The sequence below is a fragment of the Suncus etruscus genome, chromosome X, assembly GCF_024139225.1.
Source record: "Suncus etruscus isolate mSunEtr1 chromosome X, mSunEtr1.pri.cur, whole genome shotgun sequence".
In the NCBI taxonomy this organism is placed as follows: domain Eukaryota; kingdom Metazoa; phylum Chordata; class Mammalia; order Eulipotyphla; family Soricidae; genus Suncus; species Suncus etruscus.
This window is the reverse complement of record NC_064868.1, coordinates 62,271,084-62,295,584: the sequence shown is the minus strand read 5'-3', so window position 1 is coordinate 62,295,584 and position 24,501 is coordinate 62,271,084. Positions and strand designations below refer to the sequence as shown.

General features: G+C 41.3%; 1 protein-coding gene and 2 non-coding genes across 3 annotated transcripts in view; 1 reads left to right on the top strand and 2 right to left on the bottom strand.

The window, feature by feature from the left end:
- Positions 1–510: 510 nt before the first annotated feature.
- Positions 511–675, bottom strand: LOC125999983 (U1 spliceosomal RNA). Its single transcript, XR_007492399.1, has one exon. It is a non-coding gene; the product is annotated as a U1 spliceosomal RNA (small nuclear RNA).
- A 13,987-nt stretch (positions 676–14,662) lies between these two features.
- TAF1 (TATA-box binding protein associated factor 1) overlaps positions 14,663–24,501 on the bottom strand; it is a 103,296-nt gene continuing 93,457 nt past the window's right edge. The window contains exons 36-38 of the mRNA XM_049767136.1: positions 20,318–20,471; positions 18,689–18,866; positions 14,663–15,023 (exon numbers count right to left, since the gene is read on the bottom strand). Of these exons, the coding sequence (XP_049623093.1) occupies positions 14,804–15,023; positions 18,689–18,866; positions 20,318–20,471 (552 nt within the window). The 3' untranslated portion in view covers positions 14,663–14,803. The remainder of the gene's footprint in view (positions 15,024–18,688; positions 18,867–20,317; positions 20,472–24,501) is intronic.
- LOC126000007 (U2 spliceosomal RNA) lies at positions 17,719–17,909 on the top strand. The gene has a single exon (XR_007492413.1). It is a non-coding gene; the product is annotated as a U2 spliceosomal RNA (small nuclear RNA).

Sequence of the window (24,501 nt, the reverse complement as noted above, 5' to 3'; positions counted from 1 at the left end):
TATTGTTGATACCGTGGCTTTTGTTGAGTGTTTTTGGCTGCCAGGTCTTCCAGAAAAAGCAGAGGGAGGGTGTCCAAATTCACTCCTAAAAGTCCTGTTGAAATCAACCCAAATACCAGCATACCTGGAGTTTTGGTCAAATTGGTATCTTTGCAGAGAGTTGCAGAGGAGCGGTGAAGCAGGGCCATAGGCAAAGTGGAGATTGTGGGTGATATGTGCAGCATGCATGACTTCGGTTGGGCAGGGACTTGGCCCACCCTCTCCTGAGATTGCCAGTTTTCAGCTGTGTAGCCACTCACACATTTTTGTGGCTTTGGTTTACACCTCTTTCAAGAATAGAGTGAATCTATAAAAGCAAGATGCTTTTGTGGGCATTATGGGTTAATTTTTAGCTCTACCATTTCTTTTCACTAGCAGAAATACATACTTACAATTCTCCCTGCCCCTCTAGCCTTCGAGCTTGCCCTTGAATACTTTTGTTTCCCATGCCTGCTTCTTTTTCTTTTCCTTCAGGGGAGAGTACGCACATAGTCCCCCACTACCATAAATTACGTAATTGAATTTCCCACATTTGGGGAAATCACAGGGATCAGCAACGCCCGGAGTGCAATGGGTGAGCCTCACCCTGGGGAATCCACCTTCCTGATCATAAACTCGCCCCTGCTTGCTTCTTACTGTTTACATGCCTCTCATGAAAACTCTCCCAGAACTGTTACTGTTACTGTTGCACACTTCTTCTGTGGGGCAGCATGTGGTTTCTATTTCTTTGTCTTTTGGACCCAGTATGACCTCACAAAGGTACCCTTTCCTACTATCTTGACCCTGTCTCTCCACATTATTTTGAAGAGAGTGAATGAAATTTCCTTTGAAAAGGGACATTTATTCTCATAACATCCTATTTCTCCAGAAAACAAAAAAAATTCCTATGTGAGAGGTCCCCTTTCTGAGCACTGATGGGAAGACACTCTGCTTGTAACTGGAAGGTTTGGTTCAACTGCCCCTCTATGGCCAAACAACCAAGAGACACAGTAACATAGAAAAAGGGCTGTACTGGCAACAAGCTAGTGGTCTGGAGGCTTGGAAGATGGAGATTTTGTCCTCAACTTTGTGGCTGCACAATCATAAGAAAGGTTTTTTATATAACAGACAGAATGGGGGCAGAGCAATAGCACAGTGGTTAAGGCATTTGCCTTGCACACAGCTGACTCAGGTTCAAGCCACCACATTTTTTTTTTGGTTTTTGGGTCACACCCGGCGGTGCTCAGGGGTTACTCCTGGCTGTCTGCTCAGAAATAGCTCCTGGCAGGCACAGGGGACGATATGGGACACCGGGATTCGAACCAACCACCTTTGGTCCTGGATCGGCTGCTTGCAAGGCAAACGCCGCTGTGCTATCTCTCCGGGCCCCCAGCCACCACATTTGATGTTTCTCCAAGCCAGGAATAACCCGAGCACTGCTGGGTGTGGCCCCAAAACAAAAAACAGAGAAAGCACAGGGTAGAATATCTTTAGAAACAGTGAGCTACAGACCACTGATGGTCCAGGAATGCTAAATAAATTCCTTTCTTGGGGTGAAGCTATAGTACAGCAGGTTACACTATCCTTGCACTTGTTTGACTCAGGTTCAAACCTCACTCCCCATAAGATGCCCTGAACACTGCCAGAAGTAATACCTGAGCACCAGTGGGTGTGGCCCAAATAACCCCCCAATAAAAATCTCCCTAGGTTGATCCCCAAAGACACTCTATTATCTATAAACCTAAACCAAGAGATTGAGTAACCTAGGCTAAGAAAAACTGTCCCTGCCCACATAGTTGAATTTCTTTTTTGGATCATATCAGGTAGTACTCAGGGGTTACTCCTGCTGGCTTTGCACTCATAAATTATTCCCAGTGGTCTCAGGAAACCATATGGGAAGCTGGGATCAAACCCAGGTCGACCACGTGCAAGGCAAAAGTCCTACCGGCCCTACTATTATTCCAGCCCCACACAACTGACTTTCCTTTGGGCCAATTTCATGTTCAGTTCCATTAGTTATAAAAACAAAAATTTACAATAATTTCTTTTTCCTGTTTATACAGGAGGGGGATTTTTAGGAGGGGAATTGGGTCACACCTGGTGGTATCAGGACACTGCTAAGAAAGCCATGTGGCATCAGGAATCAAACCAGGGTCAGATGCATGTAAGTGTCCTGCCCACGCTACTTTTTCTTTGGCCCCATGTCCTATGTCGTTTTCAGAGATTGTTTCTTTTTTGTTTGGGAGCCACACCTGGCAATTCTAAAGGGTTAATTCCTGGCTTTGCACTCAGGAATTACTCCTTCTTGTTTGTTGTTGTTGTTGTTGTTGTTTTGGTTTTTGGGTCACTCAGGGGTTTCTCCTGGCTTTACGCTCAGAAATCACTCCTGGCAGGCTCGGGGGACCATATGGGATGCCGAAATTCGAACCACCGACCTTCTGCACGCAAGGCAAATGCCCTACCTCCATGCTATCTCTCCGGCCCCACTCGAAGTTTTGGGGTCACAAGCAGTAATGCACAGGGGTTACTCCTGACTCTATTCACTAATCATGTCTGGCTGTGCTTGGGTGACTATATCTGATGCTGGGGATCGAACCCTGGCAAGCTGCATACAAGACAAGCATCTTTCCTGATTTACTATCTCTCTGGCCCTTCAGTTCCTGGTAGTGCTCAGGGGAGTGTATGTGAGGCCCAGGATTAAATAAGGGCTGGCCATGTACAAGGCAAGCACGTACCAGCTGTACCATTGCTTCAGCTGATTTGTTCTAAAAATGTTATAATTCACAAAACATACTTTATAAACCTCTATGTATACGGAATTGTATGTCTTTTTTCTTTTATTTTTTTAGTTTGGTTATGGGCCACCCCCAGCTGTGCTCAGGGCTTACTAGTGGCTCTGCCCTCACTCCTGATGGACTCAGGGGACCATGTGGGATGCCAAGATCAAACCTGGGTCAGTTGCATGAATGGCAAGTGCCTTAACTCCAGCCTCATGTCTTTTCTCTTTTTAATCCTTCTTGTGCCAATTCAATATTGGATCATCCAAAGGAACCAAAGAAAGTGAAAGGGAGAGCCCCCTAAATTTCCCTTATATCAATGTTATCTGTCATATGAAAAGCACATGAAAATTTGGCTAGTGGGAAAAAAGGAGCTTTTAGGCTGGAGAGATATTACAGTGGGTAAGATGCTTGTCTCCTATACAGCTGACCCAGGTTTAATCCCCAGCAAAACATATGATCTCCTAGCACTGCCCGGAGTGATCCTTGAGCAGAGTCAGGAGAAAGCTGGACCAATAAACAACCCAAAAGAGGAGCTTTATTGTCAAAGAGAAGTTGGGAAACATGAGGAAAGGTAGCCTTATAGAAGAATGCTTCCACTTTCTCCACTTTTTGACCTATAGCAAGCCGATAGGTGGGGCGTCTGGAATGACCTTTTGAGAAATAGTAAAATATAAGAAACTGCCTAGCCTGATATAGCCCAAAGACATGAAGTCACCTCGCTTTGAAATGCAAATTCTGAAGTCATTGGAGACTTCAAGGCATCACCCAGATTTAGGAATATAAGTCCCATGAAGAAGTGGTGATGACCGGAGAGATAGCACAGCGGTGTTTGCCTTGCAAGCAGCCGACCAAGGACCAAAAGGTGGTTGGTTCGAATCCCGGTGTCCCATATGGTCCCCCGTGCCTGCCAGGAGCTATTTCTGAGCAGACAGCCAGGAGTAACCCCTGAGCACTGCCGGGTGTGGCCCAAAAACCAAAAAAAAAAAAAAAAAAAAGAAGTGGTGATGAGTTTATGACAGGACCACCAACAGTGCAAGGGTTTCCCTGTGACAATATCTGAATTAATTTTTTTTTTTTGGTTTTTGGGTCACACCCGGCAGTGCTCAGGGGTTATTCCTGGCTCCAGGCTCAGAAATTGCTCCTGGCAGGCACGGGGGACCATATGGGGTGCCGGGATTTGAACCGATGACCTCCTGCATGAAAGGCAAATGCCTTACCTCCATGCTATCTCTCCGGCCCCCTGAATTAATTTTTATGTATGTGGAGAACTCCAGGGCAAGATAGTTTGGAGGTATTGTATATAACCTTTTTTCAAAGCCATTTGAGGCGATTTCCACCCTTGAGCAGTCTTTTTTCTCTCTTGAACATGTAAGTCTCTCTCTGCTTTTTCAACTCTGGAGAATATGTTTTGCTTTTTCTCCCATCATATCTAAGTAAATAAATTTTAGTTTGCTTTGTTTTGGGGCAACACTCGGTGATGCTCAGGGGTTGGTTACACCTAACTCTGTGCTCAGGGATCACTTCTGATAGGCTCTGGAGACCATACGGGATATTGGGGATCAAGCCCAGTTTGGCTGCCTGCAAAGTAAGTGTCCTACTTGCAGTGCTCCAATCCCTTAATAAATTTCTGTCAATAAAACTATTTTGTAAAAATATCAAAATAAAACAAAAACCACTTTGTTTCACTATACCACTTGCTAAAATCCTTTTCCTAGAGGAAAGACAAGGGACCTGGAATATCTGTGCTGAGGTTAGGACTGACTTTCCAGCAGAGAGCAATTCCTCTCTCCAACCTGCGTCCACAGCTCTGAGAGAAATCGAGAGGCAGGGATCATCTCCATGCACAACTTGACGGCTTCCTCGTGGGAGTGGTGCGATGTGAGCATCTGTGCTCTTAGGAGCTCTGAATACAGTGGGATCAGAAGAGGGAGTTCCAGGTGAACTACTTAATTTACTTAGTTTAAATCACATCAACGGGTATACAATCAAAATAATGGGATGGTGGGAGGTGGTGGGAGATAATAGCAGATTGAAAAAAACCCAGACAGGCTCTCTACCTTCCCATCCTCACCTATGCCCAGACTGAAGGTAGAACGAGGTAGGGCTCATAAGCCCTGACAGACTGAAGAACAAGGCAGGGTACAAGGCAGGGTTCTTATGCCCAGTTTTTTAAACTATGTTTATTCTTTTTGGCCACACACAAGAGTTATTCAGGGGTGACTCTTGGCTCTGAATTCAGGAATTATTTCTGGAAGTGCTTGGGGGATAGATAGGATGCAGGGGATTGAACTCTAGTTGGTTGCATGCAGGGCAAGCACCTTAATCACTTTAATATTATTCTGGCCACATGTTTTTCTGTTTTGCATTGTTTTGGGGGGTCACACCTGGGGATGTTCAGGGCTTACTCCAGGCTCTGCATTCAGGAATTACACCTTACAGTGCTTGGGGGCCCATCGTCCATATATAAGACAAACTCCATATCACTGTACTTATCATTCCAGACCCTCCCGGACTTTTTTAAAAATTTTTTTGGTGGGAACACCTATCATTGCTTGGGGCTTATTGTTGGCTCTGTACTCAGGAATCACTCCTGGGGACTATATTGGGTGCTGGAAATAGAATGTGGGTCAGTCACATGTAAGGCAAGTGCCTTCCCCACTGTACCAAATCCCCTCCCTGAATTTATTTTAAATAGCAGTTGTCCAAAATTTAGGATAAATTTACAAAAGTGAGTTATGAAAATAGAAAGTTTTTAATGCATTTACCTTTTCTGTCCTTTATATATACTCTTTTTTTTTTGGTGCCCTCTCTGAGACATACTCTTCTGATAGAAAAACAAGCAAAAAATCCCTGCTACTTTAATGAGTTCAATGGTGATTCAATAATTTTCAAAAATATACTTGCCACTAAACTTTTTCTTTCCTTTCTCTTACATCTTTTTAGTTTTTCTTTCAATTTTCTATTTTTTTAATCATGTTGCTTTTGGTCTTCCTAAAACAAATGTATTATGATCAGTTATGTCAACTATGTGATGCATTTTCTTTAAATAAAAATATTATTAAAAAGTCCCTGCTACCCTCGCCATCTTCATGTCTCATTTATATTTCCTTTCTAGTGCTAATTCTCTAATTGTACTTATTTTCTTCCAGTTTTTCAATACAACATGCTCTTCCCCCTAAAGCATACATATTGGGCTGGAGCAATAGTACAATGAGTAGGGATCTTGCCTTGCATGTGGCAACCTAAGTACCATCTTCTGCATCCCATATGGTTCCCAATGTCTGCCAGCAGTGATCGCTGAACACAAAGCCAGGATTAAGTCCTGAGCACTGCTGGGGGTGACCCCAAAACCAAAAAAACCCCAATCCCTGTCATTATGACATATCATATATTCTAAAATATAACTTGTTTTTATTAGGGCTGGAGCAATAATACAGTAGGTAGGACACTTGCCTTGTATGCAACAGATCTGGTTCAATCTCCAGCATCCATATGGCTCCCTGAGCCCTGCCAGAAGTGATCCCTGAGTGCAGAACCAGGTTAAAGCCCTGACGACCAAGTGTGCTTCCAAAAAAAAAAAAAAAAAAGAAGAAGAAACACTTGGGTCACTTGCTAAATAGAAACCACTAGTATTTTTCTCTGACCCAAGAAGGATAAACTGGGACAGTAGGTTTGGGGGAAACAGGCCAGGCAGTACTCTGAAGGTCCCAAGTCCACTTTGTATAGCACTCAGCCAATCTGGCAGGTAGTTCAGTCCTAGGATCTGAGAACATGGGATCATCAAGACAACCCCAATAATGCTTATAGGACTATAGGGATAAACTGGTATTTGGAGCTTATTTTGGGGCCCAGTGCTTGCAAAGCTTGTATCTCTGACCACTGAGCAATCTCCCTGATCTCAGAAATTAGTGCTTCCCTTCCCTTCCCTTTGTCTCCCCACCTCTCCCCTCCCCTCTCCTTTCCTTTTTGAGGGGATAGTGGGCTACACCTATATTACTCCAAGACTATTCCTGGATCTGTGCTCAAGAATAATCCTGATGGTATTTAGGATACTATATAATATATGGTGCCAGGGATTTAAGTAAAGTCAGCAAGTTTCAAGCCAAATGGCTTACCCTGTATTATCACTTCAGATCCTCAGTGTTTTACTTTTTTAACAAGAACACTAGGAGTTTGATTTTTTCTTTTTTCTTTTTATTTTGGGGCCATACTTGGCAGAGCCTAGGGGTTACTGCTGGCTCTGCACTCAGGTATCACTCTTTCTGGGGTTTGGGAGGACATAAGAAGTACCAAGGATTAAACCTGAGTCAGCAGCATGCAAGCAAAGTGCCCTACCTGTCACCAGTTGTCTATTTTCAGTTATGAGGAAACATATTATTTATGAAAATACAGAATCATAGCACCTATACTGTATTATAATACTTAAGACCCTGGATTTGCAATAAAACCTTAAATGACCAATAGGGAAAGAAAGTGGCTTTTACATTCATATGGCACTGAGATTTGAAACACCAACTTGAGGTTACCTTCTTAGGCTCATTACTCCTACTGAAAGGCTTCCCACTATTTGTAGGATCTAATCTTATGAGGGCCTACAAAGGCCTGAAGAATGGTTTGCTCCGTAATATACTGCTAAATATACATCAAATATCCAAAACCAGAGGTAGTACAGTGGGTAAGGTGCTTGTCCATGCAGTCAAACCAGGTTTGAATCCAGTTCCTCAAGGAGTCATCCCTGCTCCAAGAGCAAGGAGTAAGCCCTGAGCACTGCTAAGTACTGACCAAAATACAACATAAAATAAAATAAAGGTATTTCTTCAGTCCAAGACTTATTCTACTACTCTTTGTGCTTCTCATAAAATTTCTTCAACTATAAAATGAGAAGAATGCCCATTTGATAGTTGGTTCAGGATTAACTAAAGTTGGGTAAGAAGAGCTCTCTGCGCAGTAATGAAAGCCATTACATAATAAAATCAGCCTTGTTTCTACTTTCTCACATTCACTTCTACAACCCACTTGCATCTGGTTTCTACACCCACCATTCTAAAGAAAGTTTTCACTAGGCTTACCAGTTGCCAAGTACAAATGACAAATCTCAGTCCTTGTCTGAATGCTTGGTTAGCAAACATTGTTAACCACTTCAAATTGGAAATTGTATTTCTTTAACTTCCCGGAAAACAGGAAGTCTTTGTTTCCTATTTATCTGCCTGTCTTTCATATACATATATGCATATTTTGAGGGTAGCATCCCAGTCAAGACTCAGGGAACTCAGAGACCACTCCCAGTTATACTCTGCCAACAGGGTATGACAGTGCAATGTGTGGGCCAAGAAGAGCTGAGGACCACCAACTTCACTATGCAGTGACAGGGACACAAGTCATGGCTTTGGACGGCATGACCAGTCCTTTGCTCTCCAGTCCTCAGTCAGTCTATGAAGTTTTTGTTGTTGTTGTTGTTGTTGCTGCCATATCCAGCTATACTTAGGATTACTCCTGGCAGTGCTCTCGGGACCAAAAGTGATGCTGGAGATCGAACCTGTGTTGGCTATGTGCAAGGTAAATGCCCTACCTGCACACTCTCTATGGTCTATCTGATAGTCTTTGAAATTATCTTTTGGTGGGACCAGAGCACTATGGATATGGCCCAAAACAAAAAAGAGCTACAGGGATTAGAGTGATAGTACAGCAGGTAGAGCATTTGCCTTATATATGGCCAACCAGGTTTGATCCCTGGTATCTCATATGGTCAAGCACTACCAGGGGTAACCCCATATCAATACGTATTGATATTGATACATATTGATTTATAACCAGTGACAGATCAAATATGCCAATCAAATTAACATATTTATATGCCAATGACAGTGCTCATGAAGGTTTTCCTTGAGCCTAAGCTCCATAACCTCATATTCCCTGCCTGCTATCACAATACTTGTTTTTTTTTCTTCATAGTGCTTCTTGTGTGTGTGTTTTGGTCACACCCAGCAGTGCTCAGGGGTTAATCCTGGCTCCATGCTCAGAAATTGCTCCTGGCAGGCACGGGGGACCATATGGAACGCCGGGATTCCAACCGATGACCTTCTGCATGAACGACAAACGCCTTACCTCCATGCTATCTCTCCGGCCCCCTTCATAGCGCTTCTTACTATTATTTGCTAATTTTCTACTTCTGCCACAAAATGATGAGCTCTTTGAGAGAAGGGATTATGCTTTCTTCACAACAGTATTAAGACCTGAATGCCTAACACATATGAGGTTCAATCAATATTTATGGACTAATTAAAATGTCATCAGATGATCAATCTCTTGTAGATTCTACCTAAATTCTCTCACATCTGTTACCATTGTTCTCACCTTATAACTAACCCATTCTTCTTCAGACCTATTTCCTACCACCCATATTCCAAAAGGTTACTAGCTGAAGTGCCTAAATCCTTCAACAGATTTCTACCGCCTTTATGACTGTCTAAATCCATTTTTGTTTTGTTTGGGGGCCACACATAGCAGTGCTCAGGGGTTATTCCTGGATATGCACTCAGGAATCACTCTGAGTAGTAACAGGGGGATCAAACTCAATTGACTGCATGCAAGGCAAGCATCTTCCCTGCTAACAGTCTAGGACTGTCTCAAGTCTTTAGCACATTAAAAAAGCTCTCCAGGGACAGCATGATGTGTGTAAGGCATTCGCCATGCATGTGGCTGACCCGGGTTTAACTTCTAGAATCTAGGATTGGAGAGAAATTTCTTCTCTGTCTCTAATCAGCTTCACTTCTTGTTTGTTTTGGGATCATACCCAGCAGTGCTCAAGTACTTGGCTCTGTACTTGGTAATCATTCCTTGTGGACTTGAGAGACTATATGGGATATCAGAGATTGAACCCAGTTGGCTGTGTAGAAGGCAAGTACCCTACTTGCTGTACTATCTCTCTGGGCTCTTTTTTTTTTTAACTTAAATTTTTTATTGAGTACCATGAACCAAAACCAACACTTTTACCAGTGTCTATTTCCCTCCAGCAATGTACCAAGTTTCCCTTCCACCTCCCTTTCTGCATCTAGGCAGGAGCTTTCCTCCTTTAGGCACTATGGTTTACAATACTGACAAGGCATGCAGATCATTTTATGCATACCCTCTGCCTCCTCCTCCTCCAGCCACTACTTCCTTCACCATCTATTCTCTTCCTGGTCTTGTTTTCCCACCTGCCCCAATTTTGGCTATTGTCAACAATGCTGCAATAAGCATAGGGCTGTGTCTTTTCTGTATTATTTTGGTGCCTTTGGGGGTTATATTTCAAGTAATAGAATGGCTGAGTATTATGAAAGCTCAATTACTAGTTGTATGAGAACTGCTTTCTAGAAAGGCTGGACCAACTTAAATTGAATGCAGTAAATGAGATTCCCTTCCCCCACCCCCAACCATGCCAACACTGGTTATTTTTGTTTTTGATGTGTGCCAGTCTCTCTGTTGTTAAGTGATAACTCATGTTTTCTTTATTTTTGGTTTTGGGGCCACCAATGATGCTCAGAATTACTCCTGGTGGTGCTTGGGGGAACCATACTGGATAACAGGGATCAAACCTGGGTCAGCAGTGTCTCTCTAGACCCCGAAGGCAGCTCAACATTTTTTTGTTTTGTTTCTGGGTCACACCCAGAGACACTCTGGGTGGTGCTTTTGGTTCTGTGTTCATAAATCACTCCTAGCAGGCTTGGGGGACCATATGGATGCCAGGATTCGAACCATCATTTGTCCTGGATCAGCTGGGTGCAAGGCAAATGTCCTACTGCTGTGCTATCTCTCCAGCAGCAGCTCAACTTCGTAAACTTATTGCCACATTCTCCTGGTTTTTAGTTTTTAGGCCACACCCAGCAATGCTTAGGCCCTAGTTCTGGCTCTGCACTTAGGAATCACTCTTGACAGGGCACTAAGAGCCAATATGGGGATACTGGGGACCAAATCCAGGTTGATACATGCAAGGCAAGCACCCTACCTACTCTCTGGCTCCTTTCATTTTTTCTTAACCCTGGTGCTGGCTACTCTAAAACTGCTTTTCACTAGTCATCAGGACTTCAAGGACCTCCTAATTCCCAAACTCAATGTCTCTTACTCAGACTTCATCTTATCTTCCCTCTGTGGCATATACATTGTTTTTTATGCACCCTAAAGTTCTTCCATTATTTGAAAGTAACAAATTATTCTTCAAATTTTCCTTCACTTTTGGTAACTCTTTACCAGTGGTAAGTGGTCTTTATCTTCTGACTCATGATTTGTGTATGACCTTAAGTCACAGTTTAAAATTTTAACTTTTTAATATAGCATACTGGAGAGCTACATGCCTTCAAGTGAACGTATCTATTTCTACTAACTCCCACTCTTAACCTTTTCAGTGAATGGCAGCAATAATTACTCAGTAACCTAAATCATAAATCTAGATTCTATATTTGGGTCAGCCCTAGTAGGACTCAGGAGCTATTTCCAGTTTGATCCTCAGCGTGGTGCTATGAAGTGCTAGGGACTGAACCCAAGTACACTTTCAGCCCTTAGTTATCTTCTCTGCCAACCTAGGTTTCATTCTTTTATATTTTTCATCTTTTGTTATTTTATCATTATCCATAGTCACCAAGAAGTACCCCCTCTTCTATCCCTACTACCAATGTCTAACATTAAAGTCTCCATTAATCTTTCATCTGGCACCACACGTCCATAGTCAATCTACAGCAGGAAAAATTTCTCCAAAATGAACATTTAAACCTGAGTCTTGTAATCACCATAATACATATCTATATTCTATCCATCCAGAATGACTTGTTTTCTGAACTATATAATCTATCTATCTATCTATCTATCTATCTATCTATCTATCTATCTATCTATCTATAATCCCATGTATTTTGTTCTTTCTGCCTAAAACATCCGACTACTCTCCTTCCCCTTTCCCTGTGACTCTCTGGTAAACTGCCCTATTCTTCACAATGTATCTTAAGAAATTACTTTATCGAGTGGAGAGATAATACAGATGTTTAGGTACTGGCCACATGGGTGGATGATTCATTTGATCCCAGCACTGCTTATGGTCTATAGAACACCATTTGCAATGATCTCTAAACATAGAATCAGAAATAACTAATCAGCACCACTGGGTATGCCCCTCAGCCCCAAAATATTGCTATTCTCTTTAACCACTGTGAATAATTATATATAATTGTATTAGTAAGAATATATGAGAAAAACTTTAATTTTTTATAAACCCTCCTCCCCAAATAAAGCTTTATAAAGCCTTCCCATTCTTATTCCATAAAGCTATAAAACACCTTTCTCTCAACATGGAACCCTATGCATATTTATCATAATAATCACTTTTATGGGTGATTTTGGGCCACACCTGGTGGTGCTCAGGGATTACTCCTGGCTGAGCTCAGAAATTACTCCTGGCAGGCTTGGGAAAAAGATGAATGAAACTGGGATGGCTGCATGTAAGGTAAATGCCCTAACCACTGTACTATCTATCGCTCTGGCCCCAAATAATCAGGTTTTATACACATACACACATATTTATATATGAAATTTTATACCTTAAATTTCCTAAACTCAAACAGTATAAGTATCTAGCAGAGTGATAAAGAAAGGTAGCTTGAAATTTGTCCTAAATTATCTTAATATATGCAAATATTCATATTCATTATGTATCATCATGCATTAATAAATCCATGACACTCAAAAAAAAGAAAGGTAGCTTAAATGTCAAATTAATGAATATCATGGCCCACCCTATCTCCCAAACCCAAATTATGAAATTGCATTCTACTCCTCCTTTGCCATCTCCAAAGATAAACTGATTATCTACTCCTTTGATTCTACCCCAAAAGTCTCTCAAAGTGAACCCACTACGTCTCATTTCTAGCATTACCCCCGTAAACTAAATTTGGTCCCCTTCAAACCATGTTCCACAACACTGATATAATAAAAAATTTTATTAGAAAATACATACTTATAAAAATAAAAACACAGGAATAAAATCCCCATTCAGTAGACATGCAACTACGTAGCCCTGCCGGCTTTCCTGATTATCACTATGAACAGATAAGTGTATGAATATCTTTTTAGACCATTTCCTAGTCACATACAAGCATATATACACATATGCCTAAGTACACAGTTTTGTCTTTTACAAAAATAGGATCATGCTATTACAAAGACTGTCCATTTCTTCATTTGCCTATTTTTCCAGGGAGGGGCCATACCTGGTGGTGCCCAGAGCTTAGTCCGGTTCTAAACTCAGGGATCACTCCTGGCAGGCTTGAGAGACCAACTGAGGTGCTGGGATCAAACTTGGGTTGGACACGTGCATAACAAACCCTACCAGTTGCACTATAGCTCTGCCCTCAATTTCTTCATATGCTATACAGAAGTCACTCTACAACTCAGTAAGATAAAATCCACACTGGTATAAAATTAATGTTTTTTATGATATACTAATTGTCCAACTTTTTGTTTCATTACCAACTACTCCAGCATTAAAATACTGGATTATAAATAACCTTTAATTTTTATGTAACAAGGCAGGTACAAGCATTTTGCCACTTCTACACTTCAGCCTTTTTAATTCATGTTATACTCTGGACTTTTCCATTTACCAAGTTCTTTCTAATTCTTCAAAATTCAGCTTAAAATTACCTTAAAGACATTGATTTTTTTCAAACATTATCATTCACCCCTTTATTTCGCCCTATACTTTATATCTAGCTTCTTTTTTTTTTTTTTTTTTTTTTTTTGGTTTTTGGGCCACACCCGTTTGACGCTCAGGGGTTACTCCTGGCTATGTGCTCAGAAATCGCCCCTGGCTTGGGGGGACCATATGGGACGCCGGGGGATCGAACCGCGGTCCTTCCTTGGCTAGCGCTTGCAAGGCAGGCACCTTACCTCCAGCGCCACCTACCCGGCCCCTATATCTAGCTTCTTAATTGTACTTATTTGATAGTACTTCGATAATTTTTAACATTTTTCTTTTTTTATTCTTTTTTTTCTTTTAAGTCAGTCAAATTGAGCAGTGGGGGGTTATATACCAACTTTTGTGATATGTTAATAAATTCTGATAAACCACTGCCATCGGACCAGCTGATTTTTAACATTTTTCAATTCCATTCCCCACCCCAGTCCAATGGTGAGTTCTTTGGACAAAACTGTGTCGTATTTACCTTTGCATCCATATGTTCTGATAGAGTGCTTATCATCGAGTAGATGCTCAATAACAAAGTTGTTGAGAATTTTATAATTTGAGAACATTTACTGAGTGCCTACTCTATACAAAACCAGATCCTGAGTATGAAAAGAAACAGAAGACAGTCTTTGCCTTAAAACATCATTTTCTTACTATTGTGTGTGTGCAGGGGGGGGGGGCAGACAGAACACACACACACACACACATATATATACATACACACACATATATATACATATACATGGCAACATATCATTTCTGACAAAGATTTAGTCCTTTGCCTCAAATAAATTTTGGAACAAGGCACCGACAAATGGCATAGTTCAATAGGTTTGTTTTCTACTGTGGCACAGCATCCACCAGAACACAGCAGAATTTTGTCACTTGCTCCAGCCTGCAAATTAGAAAACTGAGACAATACCATGCTTGGAGTGTTTCTAGTACAGAAAGAGGATATAAAGGCATTAGTCCTTTCATAATTTCTCCTCCATCCTCAGGGAAAAATAATAACAAGAATGTTAAAGTTAATGGAGTTAGAGGACACTGGAGGAGGAAATGGCTCTTTTTGTTAGTAGAAATGGGGAAGGAGCTGACTGGTTTTAAATCGAAAGATGATTAATATTGCCCACAGGAAGACCAGACGTGATAATAATTTACTTAGTATTTTAAAAGCTACGGTGCTTATCTGGTTATTTCAGAATCAGATGTTGTGTAAATATAAACAATTTTGGGAGAAGTGAATCACCTAGGCTGGAGAACAGGGAAGGCTGACCAAGGAGGCCCAAAGGCAGCCTCACTCATCAGAGTCCAACTCACTGTCCCCAGCAATGGAGTGGAAATCCTCGCTGTCCTCCTCGTCTTCTGACAGCTGAACCTGGCTTAGTACACTCGGCCCAGAGCGCTGCTCTTCCTCCTCATCGTCTTCCTCCTCTGATACCTCATACCCACCGATGCTGCTGAAGCTTGTGTCTTGGGTGTTCGACTTGGGATCAGGCTCTTCATAGCTCCCATAACTGAGAAGAGAAATATGTCATCTCTCAAGCTCAGGCACCATCTTCTAGTCCCATTCTTTTTTTTTTTTTTTTTTTGGTTTTTGGGCCACACCCAGTAACGCTCAGGGGTTACACCTGGCTATGTGCTCAGAAGTTGCTCCTGGCTTGGGGGACCATATGGGACACCGGGGGATCGAACCGCGGTCCGTCCAAGGTTAGCGCAGGCAAGGCAGGCACCTTACCTTTAGCGCCACCGCCCGGCCCTCTAGTCCCATTCTTGGTGCCACTAAGGGATCAGCCCATCTCACTCCCCTGGACACTATAATGACTGGTTCTGAACTGATATGCAGGACCCCAAGAGAGAATGATCCTGTCAAAAACTTCAACTCACCAACTTCAGCTATGTAAGATCTCGAATGGAAGAACTTTGTTAGACTTAAACAATATATTGCCAGTTTCTACCTGATTATAAATGCTCATTGTTTCACCCTACAATCACACTTTACTGATCTGTGTATTCAATTGGTCAATAAGCCTAAAGGTTTTACATCTTCAATTTGTCTCTCCTTTCAATCTTTTCTCTGCCTGCCTTGTCTTAGTCCTTTTGTCTCTAGCCTACACTACTAAAATCAGTCTTCATATTCCTCCAGTATTGCTTTCCCATCCAATTAATTCTTCACAGTTCTACCAGAGTGCTCTTTTTATTTATTCTTAATTTTACTTTAAAAAATTCATACAAATAATGCATGTTCACTGGTTTAAAAAAGATGATATATACCCTCCAACAGAAAAATTTACCAATAACTTCATCAGAGAAAATCTTTTGTTCTATGAGCTTCCAAATTTCCTTCTATGCACTTCACTTAGACATTCAAACATTTTTTATTTATAAAACTGAACTCTACAGGTATCTGTTTTTTGCACTTAAAATTAACATCTTTCTACATCAACAAACATAAAATTATCTATAGCATCATTGTATTTCACTGTAGTGCTGTAAGATGACAACAGTTTCTAAGATATTTAAGCTTTCTCTAATTTTCCTACTACTGGACACAATGCTATATAATTAAACATCCTTGTACAAACATAATGATAAATGTGATTTATTATTCCCATAAAATAATTTACTAGACATAAACTTTTGGGGCCAAAATGTGTAATTTTTTTTTCAAAATGTGTAATTTTGAAGTTTCTGAGTTATAATTCTAAATCACTATACCTTTCTCCTGTCTATTCCATTTTTATCAATTTAAATTGTCATCAGTTGTCTGAGGAAATTATCTTTCCATGTAACTTTTTCAACACTGGGAATTTGTTTGAATGACTGCCAATCTTCTAAGCAAAATTTACATTTTATTGTTTGATTGCATTTGGTTCTTAGGGAAATTATTTTTTCATATATAAATTAGCCATTTGCATTTCTTTGTGAATTGCTGCCCTTTTTTGGGAGGAAGAAACACAAAACAAGCTTTCTAAAATGTAGATCTTGGGCCAGAGCAATAGCACAGTGGGTAGGTTGTTTGTCTTGGATGTAGCCAACCAAGGTCCTGGCATCCCACAGGGTCCTTCGAGCCTGCCAGGAGTAATTTCTGAGTGTATAACCAGGAGTAACCCTTGAGTACTACTAGGTGTGGCCCAAAAAAAAAAACAAAAACAAATGAAAAAACCCAAACAAACCAAAATGTAGATCTGATCATACCAAGTCAATGCCTCCCCAACTTTTTGGCTATTCATGATCTGGTCCATATATATATATATATATATATATATATATATATATATATATATATATATATATGTTTTTGGGCCACACCCAGTGACGTTTGGCTATGTGCTCAAAAATCGCTCCTGACTTGGGGGACCATATGGGACACCGGGAATTGAACCAAGGTCTGTCCTGAATCAGCCACGTGCAAGGCAAATGCCCTACTGCTGCGCTATACCTCTGGCCCCGACCTTATTTATCTATTTCCCTAAACTGTCTCTATCATATGGATCTAGTCACACTGAGGTAGATGTTTTAGTCTCTATATGTTATTTTGCTTTCTGGGGTGCTTTTTTCCCCTTCATCTAACTCCTATTCTGATCGAGGTTGGCTTCCCTTTCCTTATCCCTTGAACCAACCCTCTAACTCACTCCTATCCAAGTCCCCCTAAATTTCAGTTATTTTATTGGCTGTATCTGGTGGTACTCAGGGCTAAATACTGGCTCTGCACTCAGAAGTAACTCCTGGTGCACTTGAGGTGATTTCTGATGGGGGTGCTGGTGAAAGAATCCAAGTTGGGTACATGCTAAGGCAAATGGCCTATCTGTTGTATTATCATTTTGGCCCCTTCCTTGTTGTTTATGACAGTACTTACTATGTTACACTGTGATCACCTGGACTTCCTACTGAACTTCTTGAAGGAAGGGACCACATCTTAGTTGCTTTTGTGCTTGTGATAAATATTACTGGATAAATACTCTGCTTTCTGGAAACCACTGCCTACATGTATCAAAGTACCTTAATTCCAACAAATCCAAAGACAATTCAAGTTTCTCTTCCTTTCATACCCCATCTAATATTTGTACTTTCTCTTTCCTAACACAGTCATATTCCCATGTATAATATACTATCTAATGTCTTTACTTCCTAAATGCAACTGACCTATTCTATATATAGGTCTTGAAGCAGCTCTTCCTCCCCATCCATTCCTTAAAAATCTCAGTTATGATCGCTTCTCGGCCTTTTGGCTAAGATCAAGTGTAGTATCTGTTCTTATCAGTTTAATATCTGATACGTCGTCTATCCGACGACAATATATTAAATGGATTTTTGGCACTAGGAACTGGAATAGGAGCTTGCTCCATCCATTCCATGCATCGACCTGGTATTGCAGTACCTCCAGGAATGGTGCACAAATAAAAAGAAAAAAAAAGAAAAAAAAATCTCAGTTATGAACTTTCTCATTGCACTAGAGTTATTCAATACATGAATGTGATACTTTCTTTTAAAAAAAATGATTATCGGAGCCAGAGAGATAGCATGGGGGTAGGGTGTTTGCCTTGCATGCAAAAGGACAGTGGTTCAAATCCCGGCATTCCATATGGTCCCCCAAGCCTGGCAGGAACAATGTCTGAGTGTAGAGCCAGGAGTAGCCCAAGTGTTGCTGGGTGTAATCCAAAAACCAAAAAAAATTATCTCCACTATCCCAAACACAAAAGCTATTTAAGGTCCTATATATATGTTATATTTCTGTGATTCTGAACATATTGTTCTATCTTTAAGGATCGCCTCAAATGCCACTATATCTACATAGTAGATTCATTACCATCCTATAAGGTCTAATTTCAAGTTTAAATGCTCCCTCATCTGTAAAACTTACTTTAATCACACCAAGTAGAGTCAGACACTCCTTCCTCAGTGTCAACTAAGTGTCAATTAAGGAACTTTGTCCTTAATTTATACAACAGTACCTATCACATTGCATTCATATCAGTCTCTTCAACTAGTGTGTAACCTCTTCAATGAAAGAATCTATTTTGCTTCTCTGTGTATCCCTAAGAGCCTACCACAGTACCTGGCTATATAGATGTTCAGGAAATCTTTGATGGATGAAAGTAATCTGATGTTGGGCCCTTTGACATCATAGGCAAGTGCAAGTACAAATGCTACAGCCCTATAGCATATTGCTGCTGATTACCTGATATTGCTATCCTCCAAACCATGGGAAGCCTCCCCACCGTCTCCCTCATAGGACATCATGCTTTCTTCGTTTTCCAAGCCCATCCTTGTGTTCTCTTGAAGCATACGAGGCTGCTTGGGTCTTATTCCACCAGATCCCACATCAGAGTCACTTCCACTTTCACTCAGTTGGATAGCTTGAAAAGAAACACATTCTTAAATAGGCTTGACAGAACTAACATCATTCGCCTGGTCTTCCAAAACCAGTTACTCCTACTCAGGCATTTTGTCTGGACCATTTACCTGGAAGGCCCTTCATTAAACTGATTAGAGTCAACACTAGAAAGATATTTCAGGTTGGTCATGCTCAGAGGTTACTCTTGCCTCTAAACTCAGTATTATTCCTGGCAGTACTCAGGGACTATATGGGATGCTAGGGATCAGCACCATGTCAGTGACAAGACATGCACACTATCTGCTGCACTTTATCTCTGGTTCCAAGATTTATAGTTTGGGTGCTGGATATAGTACAGTAAAAGTATGCTTGACTTGCATGTTTTTAAACCAGATTTAATCCCTGGCATTATATATGGTCTCCTGAATATGCCAGGTACTATCCCAGCCAAAATAAAGCCCAGAATACTGCTGGGTGTGGCCCTCCCCACAAAAAGATTCATAATTTGGAAACAAGTAATCATTTTCCCTTCCCATCTCAGCCTAACCTGTTTTTCTTTAAAAATATCTTTATTTTTCCCTATCACTGCCCCTAAATTTCCTTCTCTGTTGCTACATCTAATCTCTTTCTCATCTTTATCAAGTACTTGAATCAAACTTCTATTTAGGAATTGCCTTTTAACATGAAAGGGAGGAACTCAAGTAGTCTTCTTGGAAGCAGGGACTCACCCAGTGATTCTCAGTCAACTGGGCACTGGTTCAATGAAGGGTCTGAGGTTGTGATGCTGCTCTGACTCTGCAGTGCCAGGGACTGAAACAAGGCCAGCCACAGCAAAGCAAGCACCTTAATCCCTGTACTCTCTGCCCTAGCTTTCCCTTTTCCACTATTACCTTTCTTTTGTTTTTGTTTTTGGGTCATACCCAGCAGCGCTCAGGGGTTACTCCTGGCTATATGCTCAGAAATCACTCCTGGCAGGCTCGGGGGACCATATGGGATGCCAGGATTCGAACCACCATTCTTCTGCATGCAAGGCAAACGTCTTACATCCATGATATCTCTCCGGCCCCACTATTACCTTTCTTAGTTCCTATGCTGGATTTCTTGAATTCCTCTAGACATAAATAATCTGGTTATCCTATTAAATATTCTGAGACACATTAATGGAACTTAGATAAAAGAAAACTTTCTGGCAAATAACATTTGTTGTCAAAAGAGTTTCCTATCCATGGGGCTGAAGAGATAGGATGGAGGTAAGATGTTTGCCTTGCATGCAGAAGGATGGTGGTTCAAATACTGGCATCCCATATGGTTTCCCAAGCCAGCCAGGAGTAATTTCTCAGCTTAGAGCCAGAAGTCACCCCTGAGCACTGCCAGGTGTGACTCCAAAAACAAAAAAAAATTTCCTATCCAGCTAAATGAATGCTATGGCAAACTACACAGAATAAGATGTAGAAATATAGGAGCAAAACTCACCAAAAAAAGGATTATCTCCTTCTTCTTCACTTCCATTATCTTCCTCATCATCTTCTCCTTCTGACATAAGCAAATCCTCATATAGGACACTAGCCTGAGTTTGTTGCACAGTTCCTTCCTCATCTGCTAGATCACCACCTGCATCTTCACTTTCCTAAATGAGAATAGTTGAGGTCCAAGTTACAGCAGTCAATCTAGTAAGAAACCAGAAATCTCAATCTTCTCAAAAAATGGGGAAAGGAGATGAACAGAAACTTCCTCAAAGAAGAACTACTGATCCCTGATCAGGAGTCAGGAGTAAGGCCTTTGAGCACTACCAGTTGTGGCTCCAAAATGCATAAATGAATAAATAAATCATAAAATTATAGGATTTGGAGAGCTTATAGAGTGGGTAGGGTATTTATCTTGCGTATTTATCTTGCATGTAGCTGAAACAGCCACCCCCACCACCGCCCCTTCATTGTCCCCTGAGCTCTTAAGAATGATACCTGAGTGCAGAGCCATAAGTAAGAATTGAACAGAAATAAAAACCAGTGTGGGGTCCAATTAAAATTACATAAGAAATTTTGATTCACTGTTGAAGAATTTGAAAGTATAAAATAAGATCATTTGCAACCTCACCCCAGTGAAAACCATTTTCAGTAGTTATAAGAATATTTTTATAGGTCTGTTTCTAAGTATGCATAAAAATTAGGACAATAGCTGTATTTTTTATGATCTGATATATATTTTTTTGTATTTTTTGGGCCACATCCGGTGGTGCTCAGGAGTTACTCCTGGATCTGTGCTCAAAAATTGCTCCTGGCTTGGGGGGGACCAATTGGGATGCTGGAGATCAAACCCATGTCCATCTGGGTCAGCTGCATGCAAGGCAAATGCCATACCACTCTGCTACCACTCCGGCCCTGATCTGATATTAATTCAAATTGTGGACCTCTTTTCAAACAGTTTGTCCTCCATTGTTTCTCAAATAAGGATGCATTAGGATCATTTGGAGAATTTAGCATAACAGAAGTTTTAGTCTCTGCATTTTTAGTTAATGGGAGGTGAGAAGGCAAGAATTTGCATTTCTAGTTAGTTGATGCCAGTGCTATTGCTCAGGAGCAAAATTTTACAACTGTCCTATGGCTTTTGATATTTCTTAGCTGAAGACAATAGGGTCACTCTGTGGACCCCCAGGAAATTCCAAGAGGACCACAGGTGAAAAACATATAAGTGGATAGCATAATATTGGGGGAAACAAGGTCAAATGTTGACTATGATTAAAAAAATAGTCTTAATCTTAACGGGGGTGTAAGGAGGACAAATTTGGTGATGGGAATTCCCCTAATTCAAAGATAATATGTACCTAAAAATTTTTCTTTTGGTTTTTGGGCCACACCGGTGACACTCAGGGGTTACTCCTGGCTATGCACTCAGAAGTCACTCCTGGCTTGAGGGACCATATAGGATGCGGGGGGGGGGGGGATCGAACTGTGGCTCGTCCTAGGCTAGTGCTGGCGAGGCAGACACCTTACCTCTAGTGCCAACACGCCGACCCCGTACCTAAACTATTACTGTGAAAGATATGTAAGCCACTATGGTCAAATTAAAAATAAAAAAAAGAACTACATATGGTCAAAAGACATGACAAAATAACCCGCATCAGTAATCATCAGGGAAAAACTAATCAAAACAACAATGACAGATCATCTCACACCACAGAGACTGGCACACATCAAAAAGAACAATAAATAATGCTAATGTGGATGTGGAGAAAAAAGGTCTCTTTTTCACTGGTCTTGCCTTTTTGGAAAACAATATGGATATTCGTCAAAAAAAAAAAAACCCTAGATATTGGCCTACAAATATTTCTTCTGGGAATATAACTGAGGAGCCTCAAAACACAATACAGAAAAGGCACCTACTCACCTATGTTCATTTCAGCTATGTTCACAATAGCCAGAATCTGTAAACAACCCAAATGCTTGAAAACAGATGAGTGGATAAAGAAACCATGGTAGTTCTCCACAATGATACTAAGCAGATGTTAGGAAAATAAAGTCATGAAATTTACTTATACATGGATAGATATATATAGAAAGTATTATGCTGAATAAAAGGAGGGAGAGGGACAGACATTTGTGCACTCATTTGTGGGCTGTAAAAATAGTATGTAATAATACCCAAAGATCATAAAAGATGAGGGCAAGGAAGTTGGTACAATGCTTGCCACCAAGTGTGGGGGAGTACAGTTGGGGCAGAGAGACCACTAATATAGTGATAGTTGGAAAAGATCATTCGAGATAAGAAATGGGTCCTAAAAGAAAGTAAAGTGATATGTATAATACTCCTTTGATAACAATATTGAAAACCACAGTGTTTAAAAGGAATAAAGAAAGAAAAATGTATGCCAGAGAGGAAGGGTGGCTGGGTGGGTGGTGGAGGGTGGAAAGGAAACTGGGGAAATTGGTGGTGGGAAATATGTACTGGTGAAGGGACAGGTGTTGGACATTGTATGACTGAAGACCAATCATAAACAACTTTATTACTGTATCTCATGGTGATTCAATTAAAATATTACTTAAAAAACATTAAAAAAGAAACCAAAATCACTACCATTGACTCTCATTGTCTAGCAAGAAGCCAAATAGTATAATCCATTGGTTTTCTTTTTTTGTTTTTTGGGCCACACCCGTTTGACACTCAGGGGTTACTCCTGGCTATGCGCGCAGAAATCGCCCCTGGCTTGGGGGGACCATATGGGGCGCCGGGGGATGGGACGCCGGGGGATCAAACCGCGGTCCGTCCTACGCTAGCGCTTGCAAGGCAGACACCTTACCTCCAGCGCCACCTTCCCGGCCCCAATCCATTGGTTTTCTATAAGCATAGTTACTGTGGCTGAAAAGCCCTGGGCTTCCCATCCCCCTTATCATCATCATCACACTCTTCAATGTCTATATCAAAATCTTCCTCACCCAACCTACCTCTGCTCTGTTGCATCTAAGTAAGGAACACAAGCACCCCATTATTGAGGGATGCACTTAAAGAAGTTAACCTAGGGCTCTCATTCAAGTTGAATTCTCCACTCCAGTCAATCCCACAGCTAGTGGAAGCTCTATGTACAGCTTAGGGTATATTATTTCCCCCATTCATTCTCTGAAAATAATGAATAGGATTAAACAAAGAATAGAGATAGTACAGGGTTAAGATACTAGCCTTGCATGCAACTAAACCTGATTCAGTCTTCAGCATCACATATGGTCTGGTCTGGTCTACTGAGCATAAGCCAGTGATCACTCCAAGCAGAGCCAGTAATAGCCCCTGATATGACTAGGTGTGGCCCATACTCCTCCAGTTAACCAAACTAGTGAGAACTATATATACAACTCATGGCATATCATGTTTCCCCTCATTCATTTTTTAAAAATAGTGGATAGGGTTAATAAAAAAACAGACCAGAGCAATAACACAGTGGTAAGGTGTTTGCTTTGCATGCGGCCAATACAGGATGGACCCTGGTTCGAATGCCGGCATTCTATACGCTCCCCTGAGCCTGCCAGGAGTGACTTCTGAGTATGAAGCCAGGAGTAACCCGAGCGCCGCCGGTGTCAACCCACCCCCAAAAAAAGACCAGGGACAGAGAGAGAGAAAGCATGAGAGGGAAGGCAGTTGCTTCAGAAAGAGAGAGAGCATAAGAGGGAAGGCACTTGCTTTGATTGCAGCTGACTTTGATTTATAATCCTCTAATTATAGCCAGGAATAGTCCCTGAATGCTGTTCTGTGTGGTACAACCCCTCCCCAAGTCAACCCCAAAGGTAGTGAATCTGTATACACAGATCTATTTTGCCCCATTTATTCTTTGAAAATCATGAATAGAGTTTTAAAAAAAGACCAATGTTGGGCCCGGAGAGCTAGCACAGCGGCATTTGACTTGCAAGCAGCCAATCCAGGACCAAAGGTGGTTGGTTCGAATCCCGAGGTCCCATATGGTCCCCCGTGCCTGCCAGGAGCTATTTCTGAGCAGACAGCCAGGAGTAACCCCTGAGCACCGCTGGGTGTGGCCCCCCCCCAAAAAAAGACCGGTGTAGTTGCACAGAAGGTAAGGTACCTACCTGCCTTACAGTAGACTGCTATTTAATCACAATACTGTATATGGTTTACAGAGCACAGTCTGGAGTCATTCCTAAGGCAAGGAGCTACAA